This window comes from Panulirus ornatus, chromosome 5 (assembly GCF_036320965.1).
Source record: "Panulirus ornatus isolate Po-2019 chromosome 5, ASM3632096v1, whole genome shotgun sequence".
Classification (NCBI taxonomy): domain Eukaryota; kingdom Metazoa; phylum Arthropoda; class Malacostraca; order Decapoda; family Palinuridae; genus Panulirus; species Panulirus ornatus.
Genome location: NC_092228.1, coordinates 11,811,390 through 11,825,528, shown reverse-complemented (window position 1 = coordinate 11,825,528; position 14,139 = coordinate 11,811,390). Strand labels below are relative to the sequence as shown.

The window sequence follows — 14,139 nt, the reverse complement described above, 5'->3', positions numbered from 1 at the left end:
AATTTCTTCGTAAATATTATGCTGAAACATAGAAAAAAATTAAGCTGAAATGACCGATGAATCTTAAAACAAAGTACAAAAGACACAGCGTGTCTGTTTAGTTCAAAAGACCTGAAGTTTGTGAAATGTGTCCGAGGCTGACTGACCTCAGGATGAAGCATGATGTGGTAACCCTGGATCATTTCATATGCTTCTTGGATCACCTTCTCCTCCTGGTTCACCCGTTCCATCTGCCGGTCACGATAATAACAGCAAGGAGAAGAATAATGATAAGGGTAATAGTAATATTGATATGCAAGACAATGATAATGACAAATACAATAACAATTTTCTTCTAAACACAACTGGTTCTCTGACCTTAGGGAGCTAACGTCAGAAATAGATGAGCAGTGCACATTGACTTTATCCGTCATGTACAGTGCATCGAAAACAAGACAATCATCCTCATTCAAGCCCTATAGACTATTTCTACGCATACCTTGATCATGGATCTGACAGCACACTCGGCACTGTGTACATCAACCCAATTCATTTGATGTCATGTATGCCTATCGCCCTCACAGATGTTCAGACCCTGATACCCCACACTCTTCCACTCCATCCTTAGATGTTCAGAGCCTGAAACCCCACACTCTTCCACTCCATCCTTAGATGTTCAGAGCCTGATATACCCCACACTCTTCCACTCCATCCTTAGATGTTCAGACCCTGATACCCCACACTCTTCCACTCCATCCTTACATCTACTGCTTGGTGAAACCCCCTCCCCCCTTTCCTCCCTATGCATTTGAAATATACGTATATAGATCTTCATAATCTTTTTTTTTTTCATCCTCTTCAGACGACCAGACCACTTCAACACACCCTGGTCAGCTCTCTCAATCATACTAACACTCACTACACCTCTCTTTCCCTCATACCTTCTGCTGAAGATATGACGACTGTTTGATATAATGATAAACAATGAGGCAATATGAATGTCTGTATATATTTCTTATGCTTAACTGTCCCTGAAAACTTGGAAAAAGAAGGTAAGTAATCATGCACTGGAGACAAACAGAAGACAGATGTTTCCAGTTCTTTCATATCATTCTAACTTCATGTTTCTCATGACACTATCCTGCTGATACTGAAAAGTAGAGTACACAAATAATCTCATAAGTGATCTTATCATATTTTACAAAATAACCTCCATGCCAACTTGGACTTGATGCAGCCTTGAACAGCAACACTAAAACCCTGACTGGCCTAGACTAACCGGATCCTTAACCCTTAGTGACCGACTCAGACTAGCCTGGACAGGTCAACTTCATTTTCGATCTCGGCGGTTGATGTGATCCCACAATTTCGGCAATGAACTAACCTGATCCCTGACCTCTGTGACGTAGTTGAGAAGGGTGACGACCTGCTGCGCAGTGACGGGGGCCAGTTCGAGCCCAAGCCACTTGTCATTGGCATCCGCCAGCAGCGCCCTGACCCGCTGATCGAAGCCTCTGGAAAAAAAAAAAAGTCGAAAGTTTCAGTTAGACTGGAACAGAAGCATCCTGTGCGTTTCACATTCAATGCCGTGTGATGCACGTATTAGGTGAACAGATTAAGATACTGAAATCAAAATGTTCAAATCACCAAAGTCTTGCTCAAGAGACTAAACAAGGAGTGTGTGTATTCACACGGCGGCAGAGGTTACGTACTGGCTAACATCCTGGTGTATCCGCTGCTGCTGCTGCCGAAGTGAGGTGACCAGGACCTTTTTGGCTGCGGTCTGATTCACCCGCAGGAGACCCAGGTTCACCACCTCCTTCACCCCCCGTGCTGCCTCGACCAGTCCCTCCACTCGTGCCAGCCACGACCCCAGCTCACTTAACTCTGCAGTCAAATGTATTGGTTATACCAATACAAAACCAGTACCAATGGAGAGAGGATACACCAAGGTTACTTGTGCTTAACACCACAAGAGAGAGAGAGAGAGAGAGAGAGAGAGAGAGAGAGAGAGAGAGAGAGAGAGAGAGAGAGAGAGAGAGAGAGAGAGAGAGAGAGAGAGAGAGAGCTTTACCTTAAACAGGCTACAATTCCATATCCTTTTTGGACTGCGACTCTGATATATTACGATACGATCATTCAGGCTCTGAAACCCTGACTCTATATATATCCCTTCATCAAACCCTATATCCACCAGTGTGATCCTAAATCTAACAACTCACTTTTTTCTGCCCTAACAATCAATAAAATTGGTCTTCAGCCTAAAGTTCCATCTTAACGTAGAAGATTTTTACCTTAAACTTACCCCCTTCAAATTGAACATAAATCCTATCACTTTACATCAAAATATCACCATGGCCTTGAACCACTAACCTATGACCTTAAAATCACGGTTTTTGATTCGTCATGACCTTAAGAATGACGATGGTTGTTATATCATTAATCTTACCTTGACCTTGGATACCCTCCTCGTGAGTCTGCACCTCGGCCTGCTCCAGCAGTCCTCCCAGAGGATCGACCTCGGCCTCTACGTTCCTCCAGCTGTCCTCTAACAGAGCCAGAACGCGATCGGTGGTGCCACGCAGGTACGGGTCGTCCTCCAGCATTGTTCGCAGCACTGGGTTCTCCTCAGACGAGACAGAACTCAGTCTGGAAATAGAAAAGTATTACAAAATCAGTTGTGAGCCATCAGGTGAAAAGAAATATATATATATATATATATATATATATATATATATATATATATATATATATATATATATATATATATATATATATATATATATATATATATTCATATATTTATTTATTAATTATTTATTTTGCTTTGTCGCTGTCTCCCGCGTTTGCGAGGTAGCGCAAGAAAACAGACGAAAGAAATGGCCCAACCCACCCCCATACACATGTATATACATACACGTCCACACACGCAAATATACATACCTATACATCTCAATGTACACATATATATACACACACAGACATATACATATATACACATGTATATAATTCATACTGTCTGCCTTTATTTATTCCCATCGCCACCTCGCCACACATGGAATAACATCCCCCTCCCCCCTCAAATATATATATATATATATATATATATATATATATATATATATATATATATATATATATATATATATATATTTGACGCTGCTCGCCTTTATCCATTCCCAGCACCATCTCGCCCCACAGGAAACAGCATCGCTACCTCCTGCGTCTGCGAGGTAGCGCCGGGAAGCATACTTGCAAGTACTACAAACTGGAGAAAAGTAAATAAAAAACTAAACCTAAACCAAGAATCATGCCACTTGGGGACCCCAACCAAAGAAGTCCTTGGTGGGTATAAAATGACTGCGTCTCCTCAAGCAATGGATGATGTCCCTGATGAATAAATCATAAAAAAAATGAAAATTGCGACACTTGAAAGAACCCAGCTAAGCTACGCCCCGTCAGCTGGCTGAGTCGTCGAGTGCTTCACCCACCGGTCATAAGGTGTGAAGTACGGCAGCAGTGGCTGGGTGCAGAGAACCGTCATCTCGCACGCCCTCAATACTGCGCGTAGACCGCTCATGAGACCCTCTTGTGTGGGGGTGCACATCACCACGCTGCTCTCCACGCTCACCTTCACCAGGAACATGGCACCAAATTCCTCAGTGTCTTCCTGGGGAAAGTGACAATGATTTATCTTTAGAAACATGCCAAGTCTTCGTCCTAACAGACACACTAGCCTCCTCTGCCATAAAGTATTCAGTGCTCACAGCAACGTAGCCCTCTCCCACCCTTAGACTCCCATCACCTCTCATGATTCCATCCATGTACACTCCCAAGCACCAAAACTACTACATTTCCCCAAGATTTTCTCGACACAAATTCACACTCAAATCACCGTTCCTCAAACTCTTCTGTCTCAAAACACTTGAAATCCTATTCTGTTTACAAATATGGATTTCACAGTGTTGGGCCTACAGGTAACCATTTCAGCTGTCTTACCTTTGCTGGTCACCCGGCAGAGAATCTGGCGAGACTTTTTCCGTTGTCCCTGAAATCTCCAAATCATTTGACAGGGTGTGACACAAGTCCGTGTTTTCCACACTATCTTCCCTTTTTTCTCCCCTTCCCTCCACTGCATAACTTGCTCTTTGGCCGATCCATTGCAGTTGTTGACAGAGCAATGTCTCCCTCTCATCCTGTCTTATTGTCTCCTTCCTTTCTCCTTATGAATGATCTCTCAACTTCGTCTCCTTTCTCTTTCTCCTTCACATGAATGATCTCTCGTCAACTACAAAACATATTCACTCATATGATGATGATTCCACTGTAAACATTTTAACTCGCTTTCTCTCCCCTCTTCATTCTGATACTAGTCCTCTTTCTCGTAGTGAACACGTTTCCTCTCTCGTTTCAGACCTGTGTAATATATAGGAATGGAGAAGGAGTTACCTAGTGGAACTCAAGTGCTAAGATGCAATTTCTCCTCTATATCTTCAAGTGTCACTAATTTCCCCCAATTCATTTACAATAAACATAAAGACGATTCAACCGTTGGAATGAACATATCTGGGATTAACATATCTTCCGCTCTATCCTTGAAACCCTATATATTTGACATCACAAAGTCTGCCAACCAAAAGCTGGGATTGCTGAACTGTTGCCGTATTCATTTCTCTTGTAAGCTGCCACTTCATGTCTACAGGTTTTTTCACCCTAGTATGGAATACCGCTCACACATCTGGGGTGGTTCTACGTTCACCTCCCTATCAGCAAAAGTGGGCTCAAGAGCCTTCCAGTACTATTGATTCTCCAGGTAACCGCATCACCCATTCCAGCTAATCAATTCTGTATGCTATGGTGCTGCCCTCTCCGTTTTCCATTTTCTCTGTTTTACCAACTGCTCTCGTGAGCTACCTCCATGTGTCCTTGCCACCAAGGACTAAGCCCATGGCATGCATGTATGTGGTTGCTGCTCTCTACACTTTTTGTGTTGAGACCTTTTTATCCTCGACCATCGAGGTTGTGGGAGTTTCTTCCTTCTTTTGTCTCTTCCTCTTCTTTTAACCTTTCTAACTTTAAGAGGCAAGCCTATAAACAACTGCGGAGCCTCAATTAACCTTCATTTTCTTTTCACATCTAACAGAGCCAAACTCGCCAACCATTACCTTCAGCACACCAGGTTCACTTGGATCGCACTACACAAACGCTCCTCTGCCCACTTACGCATTCAGATAACACTCCATCCAGTCTGCCCCTGGTCTCAAAGCCACCGACCATCATCCAAGCTTGTAAAAAGCACAAACTACAAGGGCACAGAAAGCAACATTATCCAAACTTTCCCCAACACAATTTGCACACCTCATAGAAACCAATGGATCCAGACTACATAGAACCATCACTTACTTTATCACTGAAAAATAAACAGCGAAATGACAGCATTCTTTCCTTGACATTATAAAATCAACACCACCCCTTGTGAATGATACAGAATACTACTGACTCCTCCTACACCAACCTGACCCCGACCATACATGAAGCACTTCCAATTAAAGAAAAATATCTTTTCATCCTGCATTTTTCCACTCACTGACCTCCTGCTGTGAGCCACTTATAGAGGACGTCTTTGTGGTGAATGCATCGAGGAGGCTGCTGACGGTGTTGTGAAGGATCGTCCTAAGCGCCGAAGCTACCATCAAGTCCACTACACGCACCATCCTAATGGTACACATATATTGGTGGATTAGCTAAATGCTTCAAGACTGTCAGCAGGTAGGCAGGTTCATGTACCTGGAATAAAGAAACTTGACATTCTCTTTGAACACGAAATGCAGAGATGCAGCCACTGAATGTCCAGGAAGAACATGTGTAATAGGATTTACTTGTTTCTGTTATCTATACAGCCCAAACTTACACATCAAATTACCTGTAAAACACTGCCTATTCAAAGAACCCAAGTGCTCCTTTTCAAGTATACCTAAATGCGTTGCAAGATCTTTAAATTTCCTGATCTATGCATCATACAAATGTTATATAAGTTTGTATCAGATTGTCTGTACATGTAAATCCAACAACTGTGTTATCTGCTGCAAATACACAATTATAACTAAACCTAACCCATACATCATCTATAAAAAATGTTCGTAGTATAATCCCCTATCCTGGACCCACTTCTCTATGACTCCCTCTCCCTGTCTTTTACAGACACTGCGGTAGTCTCGACCTCCCCTACAGATACTGTGATCACTTTCCCCTTTGTACATACTTGACTACGGAAGTGTAGGCGTGGCGACGGGTGAGGGAGGACCCGGTGTTGCTTCTCGGCGACGCTGGCTTCTTCTCACCACTCAGTAGCTCAGACCCTGTCCACACAAGGAAGGAAGGCAGTGCAAACATCAGTGTTATCATTCAGGAATGTTTCCCTCCCCCTCTCTAATTTTTTTCTTTGGCTCTGGCAGCTGTGTCTTTATTCTGCCTCACCCTCACATGGCTTGCTGGCGTTCAGTCCACAAGCATAAGATTTTGCATATTTTCCTTAGGTGAACGTTATGCGACAACCCTGCCATTTTCAAAACCTGCCCCATGTCCAACAAGTCTTCAAAAAAAAAGAAAAAAAAAACAGCTTTAATGTACATACAAATATGACATCGCATCTGGTAGATTAAGCATGCCTCAGTGTCCTGTGGGTATGTCCATGTACCCTACAGTGCCCCCTGGACCAGAGCGTGGCTGATCTATGTAAAACTATATCTCTACAGAGAACACTGCTATATCCCTTACACTTACTCCCCATCTACCTCTCTCCTGGGTGTTCCATCATCTCATTATCATTTCCCCTTCTCATTCCAATATCTCCCTCTTCATCCCCTTAATCCAATTCCTTTTATATCTTTCTCTCACTTCCTTCCCAGTTTCTTTCCCAGACTAATCCTCCTTCCCTCTGTACCTCTTTGCAATCCTCCAGGTCCTCTCTTTCACCCTGTGCTCTTTATCACTCTTCTTCCCTCTCTCTCTACCACTCTCCCTCCCCAATACGCTGTGCTCTCACCGTCAGTGTCTGCAGGGGGGTCGTCGCTCTGCACCATGCAGGCCACCACCTGAAGAAGGAGGGACCTGAATGAGGCCAAGCGGGTCCTCACGTTGGTCAGCGCTGCCTGCTGCCTGGCTACCCAGGCCTCCATCAGTACCGGCTCATCGCTGCTCACCTGTAGCAAGACCTCACCATTATCATCAGCACCTTACATTTACCCCACTACCCAGGCCACATCATTTCAGTGATCTTATTCCTCATCGGTATACATCGAAGTCCGACTGGCATGAATCTGTACCTCACTTCCTACACATTTTCCTCATTCTCTTTGTGCCACAGTGATGTTTTCTGACTACCTTCAACGAAGTGAATTTCTATTTATTAAGAGTACACACCAGACGAGCAGTTTTTCTTCACTGATGACCAAGTGACTAGCACTAATTAAGCGATTAATTACAAACTCGTTCAAGTGCGGAGACAGCCATGAAAACTCAAACGCACACACAAGTGTTGACAGGCATACCTACGATATCAGAAATGGGTAAACAAACACATCGAGTCCAGCAGCACCCACCTGCAGGAGGCCCATATGGGACAGGCGATGACAGAGGGCAGCAATGTTAGTGAGCGTGGCGTGGAAGGGCGGCTGGTGAGTGAGGAGGTAGGCTGCGACGCGGGTCTTGGCCTCCCTCACCTTGCGACAGCGTACACTCCGCCGCCACACCTGCCACGTCTTGTTCACTCGAAAGTTGCGGAAAAAACGAATCTGCGTGGATGACGAAATGCAATTAATGAAGTTGTCCTCAGCACACTGAGACGCCCCCAGCATTTGATTGTGTGACTCTTGTTTCAAACTTCACTTTTTCTTACCAGCCAAAATGATTTCTACTTTAGTGTTTACACCAGGTGTATTGCTTTCTGCCTCTCTTGTCTGTTATCATAATCCACAAATGCAACAACGATCAAAATTCATTTCTATACATCAATTATGTCTGTTCAGCATTCTCTCACTATCCACGAGTGCAGACTTACAGTCCCTTCCCATACATCCTTAACCATGCACAATACCACATACTCCTACTTAATGACTACTCTACCAGCTACACATTTCCTCTCTCTCTCTCTCTCTCTCTCTCTCTCTCTCTCTCTCTCTCTCTCTCTCTCTCTCTCTCTCTCTCTCTCTCTCTCTCTCCTTCTCGACTGACAAGTTATGGTAATGAACAAATTTGTTGAGGGGGGGGAAAGTGGAGGTTCTGCAGTCCACTATTATCAGGAGTGACCACTGGTGTCTTTAGTTTATGCATAAATGGCAAATCTGCTACATAAATGTACCGGGTATGGACAATGGCGAAAAAGCCTCACCACTCACCTTCTTGAGCTCCCTGTAGACGGCAAATTCCCTCTGGAAATCTTCCATAGAAGTGAAGGTGACCTCCGTGGGCCAGACCTGAGTGACCCCTGCACTGCTCAAGATGGCGTACTGGCTCGCTCCGCGGGGGCGCTTGCACTCCACGCTAAAAGACGCACCGTAAGCACGGAGCGATGTTACTGCTGAGACGCAACTACTTTTTCTTCATAACACAAGAGCTAATGTATATTAGTGCTACTGATACACAGCGATTCATCCACAGCGATAATAGTTTACAGAAATAGTTCTAGGGATGGATACTGACTAATATATTTCCATCACAAAGTGTATGGCGTCATAACCTGTTTTAATGTGTTCTGCAAGCCTTCGCCAACAATAGTTATTTTACATGATCTCCTCTATCCTATTGACATAAAGCTAACGTGCTTCTTCCCGCCATGTATCTTTGTACGACTTCAACCTTAACCATTAAAATTCTAAATTATAACCGTAGCACTTTATATCATCAGTGTCCTCGATAACTTGATTTTTTTTTTTTTGTCCATCTTTCCCAAATCTACTAGAATTCAGTATATCGACGCTTTCTATTTCCAGATCTTTACATTCCACTATTCCACATTTCCAGATCCTTTACATTCCACTATTCCACATTTCCAGATCCTTTACATTCCACTATTCCACATTTCCAGATCCTTTACATTCCACTATTCCACATTTCCAGATCCTTTACATTCCACTATTCCACATTTCCAGATCCTTTACATTCCACTATTCCACATTTCCAGATCCTTTACATTCCACCTTTCACTATACAACAACTGTAGGATGGATAACATCCCTCATTACTGACTCCATTCGACTGTATATTTACGTCAGTCAGTCTTCCTTTCACATCTAACTAGTTTGACTCATGTTGTTTCCCTCTTAAACATAATAACACCAAATCTTGTGTCGACTCTTGATTATAATTGAAATACCACTATCTACATCATCATCAACATCCTCTGCAAAGTAGCACGTCTTACGTCAACTACTTATTAGCGGACCACACAGCCTTTGTACACCGAAAAACACCCACGTCAACTCCTTATTAGCGTATTTCGAACAATAGCTTAACCAACAAATGCGAGTCAACTCCTTATTAGCGTGCTATTTCGAACCATAACCAACAAATATAACTCCTTATTAGCGTATTTCGAACCACAGCTTAATCAACAAATACGTCAACTCCTTTATTAGCGCGCTATTTCGAACCATAATCAACAAATATAACTCCTTATTAGCGTATTTCGAACCATAGCTTAATCAACAAATACAAGTCAACTCCTTATTAGCGCGCTATTTCGAACCATAACCAACAAATATAACTCCTTATTAGCGTATTTCGAACCACAGCTTAATCAACAAATACAAGTCAACTCCTTATTAGCGCGCTATTTCGAACCATAACCAACAAATATAACTCCTTATTAGCGTATTTCGAACCATAGCTTAATCAACAAATACAAGTCAACTCCGTATTAGCGTATTTCGAACCATAGCTTAATCAACAAATACAAGTCAACTCCGTATTACCGTATTTCGAACCATAGCTTATCTCAACCAACAAATACATGTCAACTTATTAACGTATTTCGGACCACATCCCATATCAACATGCAATATACAGAAAAACAAACAATATCTTTTAACCCAACCTAACCTAACCTTTCACGAATGATAATCACTTCCCTCAGAAAGTGTTCCCCATGGAGCAGCTTCCTTCATATAAACCAAGAAAACACTAATGGCTTATATACAAAATCTATCCATAAGAACCTGTCATAAACAGCCAATCAATACTTTCAGTTACGATAGCAGGTCTAAACAGATTTGAGGAGGTTATGTTTTTGACATGTTTCACTGAAATACTGTCTAATTCATCTATCAACCATCACTAAGCCTTCTTTTACTGTAATGATCTCAAAGATAAATACCACCTTGCTATCTAATATCTGTAATTCTCCAAGCTGGCAAAAGGTAAAGATGATCCTCTTCATACGGGAGAAGTTATAATTATGATAATAAGGTGTGGAATAAATAACCTCTTAAGAATATACCTTGAATACTTACTTGAAGCTGTATGGGTTATATTCCAGCTCTGATGGTGAGTGCTTGAGCGTCAGGTAGAGCATCATGTTAGACTTACGAACCAGTTCAACCGCCTCAGCCAGAGTGGCAGGCGGGATCAAGGGAGGGACTACCAAGGGCGGCAGCTTCACCTCTGAGGACGACGGGCGAGGCCTTGATACCTTCTCCAGCAAGGGCAAAGTGGAGATCCCTGAGGTGGATGACGTACTGGACGACGTCCTGACTGTTACTGATGATGTAGGTGGCCGAGAGGTGTCCCTCAGGTCGAGGGCGAGCAGCTCAGGGGTTACAGCTTCGCTTGTGGGGACGCGCGGCTCCGTCACTTGGATGGTTGGCTGTACAATACAGAATACATGAATCATGAGATTCCCCCTTACACGGGAGTCCTAAAACCACCTCACCTAAACTTACCTATCTGGTGAATAGGAAGTACAAGAACAGAAAATCATTAAGATTGATATATATTTTCTCATTAACCTATGTTTTGTTTAATCGACTTCCTGCAAGTTGGCAGCGATTGCTGTGGTAAAGCTTGTGAGCCACAATACAAAGCCTTGTGATTCCTAAATATTCCTAGATGCCCTCCTTATTAAAGTGGCTTGAGAGCAAAAGAGGTAGAAGGTACCTGGTCATGCAAATCAAACGATTTTCGGATGACAGTAACAACAAATACTACTCACTCAATCGTAACATCCAAAATCACTCATCTTTTTAATCTGTTCATCTTTCTTGGCTAGACACCTTATTCAGTTGTACACCTAAATAGCATATAACTCCGATTTACATCTCTTTGCAACGAACTTCACAAAACACATATCTGTGTACTTCACTGAGTTATAGATCCCTTTAGACTACAAAACCCAGGCACATACTGCACTTTTGGGATTTCGCTACCTTTGATACCCAGTTACAGAGTTTTGCTCATCCGATAATGTCTGTAATTTGGGATGCATCCTTTGTGATGTATCAGAGGGTTGTGAGATAAGTGGTGTCATGGAGTCAGGGTCTTAATTTTGTGTGTGATATGGGTGTTGTACAAGACTGTGTGAGACAGATAATGTCAAAGATGAATAGAATGTCAGGTTGGTTGTGTGTGCCTGGTGTGTCGAGGGCTGTGTGAGTTGGGTGACTGGGCAAGCGTTGTGTGTGATGGGCGGCATTAGGGCTTATGCGAGACGGACGGTGCACCACGGTTGGTATGATGATGATGGTGTTTGTAGAACGGTGCAGGAAATGTAGGCAGACAAGTTGTATCAGATTGGTGCGTGACAGGTGCTTTTTGATAAGTGGTCTGACAGATGATGTCATAAAAGTGATGTGTGACACATGATTTCTTATGAGTGACGTGTGATATGTGGTGTCTGACGAGTGGTGTGTGACAATATGAGCGGTGCGTGGCAAGCTGAGTGGGAAGCTGCGAGTGTGGCGAGTGCTATGTGTCAAGCGGTGCATTACGGAGGAGTTAAGTGACACAGGCGTGCACTATGAGTACTGGTAACCACAGTCAAATACCAGAGTAACGGTGACGCCTGTACGAGGATGCTCCTCGGTCTCAACCGACCGTTGCTGCTGCTGTTCCGTCAGCGACGCTTGCTGCTGCTGCTGCGTCTGCTGCTCTGTCGCCACGACTTGTTGCCCAGTCGTTCCCGTCGTCGAAAGAGCTGCCGTCGTCGCCATCGTCTATCTTATGATATCACCGCTGTGAAATAATGTTTATGAGTCCTGTCGATATCATGGAATTATTCGGATACGTGCAACTGAAAAGAAAAAAAAAATAATCTGCTATTCCTATACTTATCCATAACCGAAAATATTACTGAATCTCCTAAAAAAGAATCTGTAAACCCGAATAACACAGCCAGTAGAAAAACTTCAGGGAACCTTTACCCACATAATGTCTGACTCAGGTAACAATTATGGCCGAAACATTATTGTCACATTCGACTGTAATAACGAATGCAATCAATAAGAAACTATCGCAAAAGAACATTTTTGTACAAGATCAATCACTTACACAACTGAGTCTGTGCTTTTAAATGACACAAATCCACATTTTTCAAACACACTTACACCGTATTTGTACATATACTGTAACTTTCACGTAATATAATCCACAACTCATTACTGACATCTAAAGCTTTTAAAGATCAACGTATACTATAAGTATACATGCTGAGGAATCAGCTATCATATACACAGAACTAGAACTATTGTGGAAGACTGTCTCTTGTATATATCTGGATCCGTAGGCTAATGAAGTGCTCGAGTAGCGTCCTGTTGCCATGGAGACGGTAAACATAACCTGCGAGCACTGCGTGAAACAAATGAGCTACGGAATCATTGTACTCCTGTTTTGGTAATAGAATTATTGATACATCTCTATCTATATGGATAATCTTTATATGATTCACAATTTACGTTGTAAATCTTTTCCATATGTATTACAAAAGATTTAAAAGTGAGGAAAAAAAAAAGTCCACTGTATCTGATGTGAAGGCCAGTTTTGAAACCAGTCTGAATCAAGGAGAGGCAAACACAGCTCATAGTGACCCAGTGATCCATGGAGTAGCGAGAAATAAGTGCTGCTGTGGCTGCGTATGAAAAGACAATATATATATATATATATATATATATATATATATATATATATATATATATATATATATATATATATATATATATATATATATTCCTATGAGTCCACGGGAAAAATGAAACACGAAAAGTTCCCAAGTGCACTTTCGTGTAATAATCACATCATCAGGTGAGACACAAGAGAGGAATTATGACAGTCAGTTGATATACATCGAAGAGACGAAGCTAGGACGCCATTTGGTAAACATGTAATTGTCCAAAGCATACAACGAGCGTTCATAAACTTATCATTTTACAAATCTTATCAACAATAAAGTTATCTAATTTGTACAGACCATCACTGATATTAAGATTATAATTCTTTGTGTACTTAATAATAGAAGATTCAATGATATTTCTCTTGGTAATAGAGTTAACAACTGAAATGGCGTTACTCCAGTCAATACAATGATCATAGTTTTTAACATGATTAAACAAAGCATTTGATTCTTGTCCCGTTCTTATACTATATTTATGTTGCTTAAGTCTAACAGAAAGATCTTTACCAGTCTGACCAACATGAAATTTATCACAGTTTCCACAAGGAACTTTATAGATGCAACCAAGAGAATTTTCTGGTGAATTCCTGATTAAGATATTCTTTATAGTATTATTGTTGGTAAAGGCAACATTTACATTAAAGGATTTAAGCAACACGGGAAGCAAAGTGAAATTATTATTAAAAGGGAGAACTAAAAGATTCTTGATGTCAATGGGAGGTTTGGGCTTAACTCTATAAAATGATTTCTTTGCTAACTTAAGGGATTTATCAATGAAAGATCTAGGGTACTTTAACTTATGTCCAATAGAATATATCTTCTCAAACTCATCATCAATAAACTCTGGACTACAAATACGTAATGCCCTTAGGAACAGATTGAAATGATGATAATTTAACTGTCATGTTGAGATGAGTAATAATGGATATATGAGCATACATTGGTGGGTTTTCTGTACATGCTAAACTTAAACTTGTTTCCTTGTCTATGGATCATGCAAT

At 41.8% G+C, this 14,139-nt stretch overlaps 1 protein-coding gene across 1 annotated transcript in view; it reads right to left on the bottom strand.

Moving 5' to 3' along the window:
* LOC139748500 (dynein axonemal heavy chain 6-like) overlaps positions 1 to 12,244 on the bottom strand; it is a 142,557-nt gene extending 130,313 nt beyond the window's left edge. The window contains exons 1-12 of the mRNA XM_071661577.1: positions 12,018 to 12,244; positions 10,488 to 10,840; positions 8,376 to 8,520; positions 7,581 to 7,772; positions 7,025 to 7,181; positions 6,242 to 6,338; positions 5,571 to 5,694; positions 3,471 to 3,649; positions 2,429 to 2,628; positions 1,692 to 1,866; positions 1,364 to 1,493; positions 147 to 230 (exon numbers count right to left, since the gene is read on the bottom strand). Coding sequence (XP_071517678.1) covers positions 147 to 230; positions 1,364 to 1,493; positions 1,692 to 1,866; positions 2,429 to 2,628; positions 3,471 to 3,649; positions 5,571 to 5,694; positions 6,242 to 6,338; positions 7,025 to 7,181; positions 7,581 to 7,772; positions 8,376 to 8,520; positions 10,488 to 10,840; positions 12,018 to 12,182 — 2,001 coding nt within the window. The 5' untranslated portion in view covers positions 12,183 to 12,244. The remainder of the gene's footprint in view (positions 1 to 146; positions 231 to 1,363; positions 1,494 to 1,691; positions 1,867 to 2,428; positions 2,629 to 3,470; positions 3,650 to 5,570; positions 5,695 to 6,241; positions 6,339 to 7,024; positions 7,182 to 7,580; positions 7,773 to 8,375; positions 8,521 to 10,487; positions 10,841 to 12,017) is intronic.
* Positions 12,245 to 14,139: the final 1,895 nt, after the last annotated feature.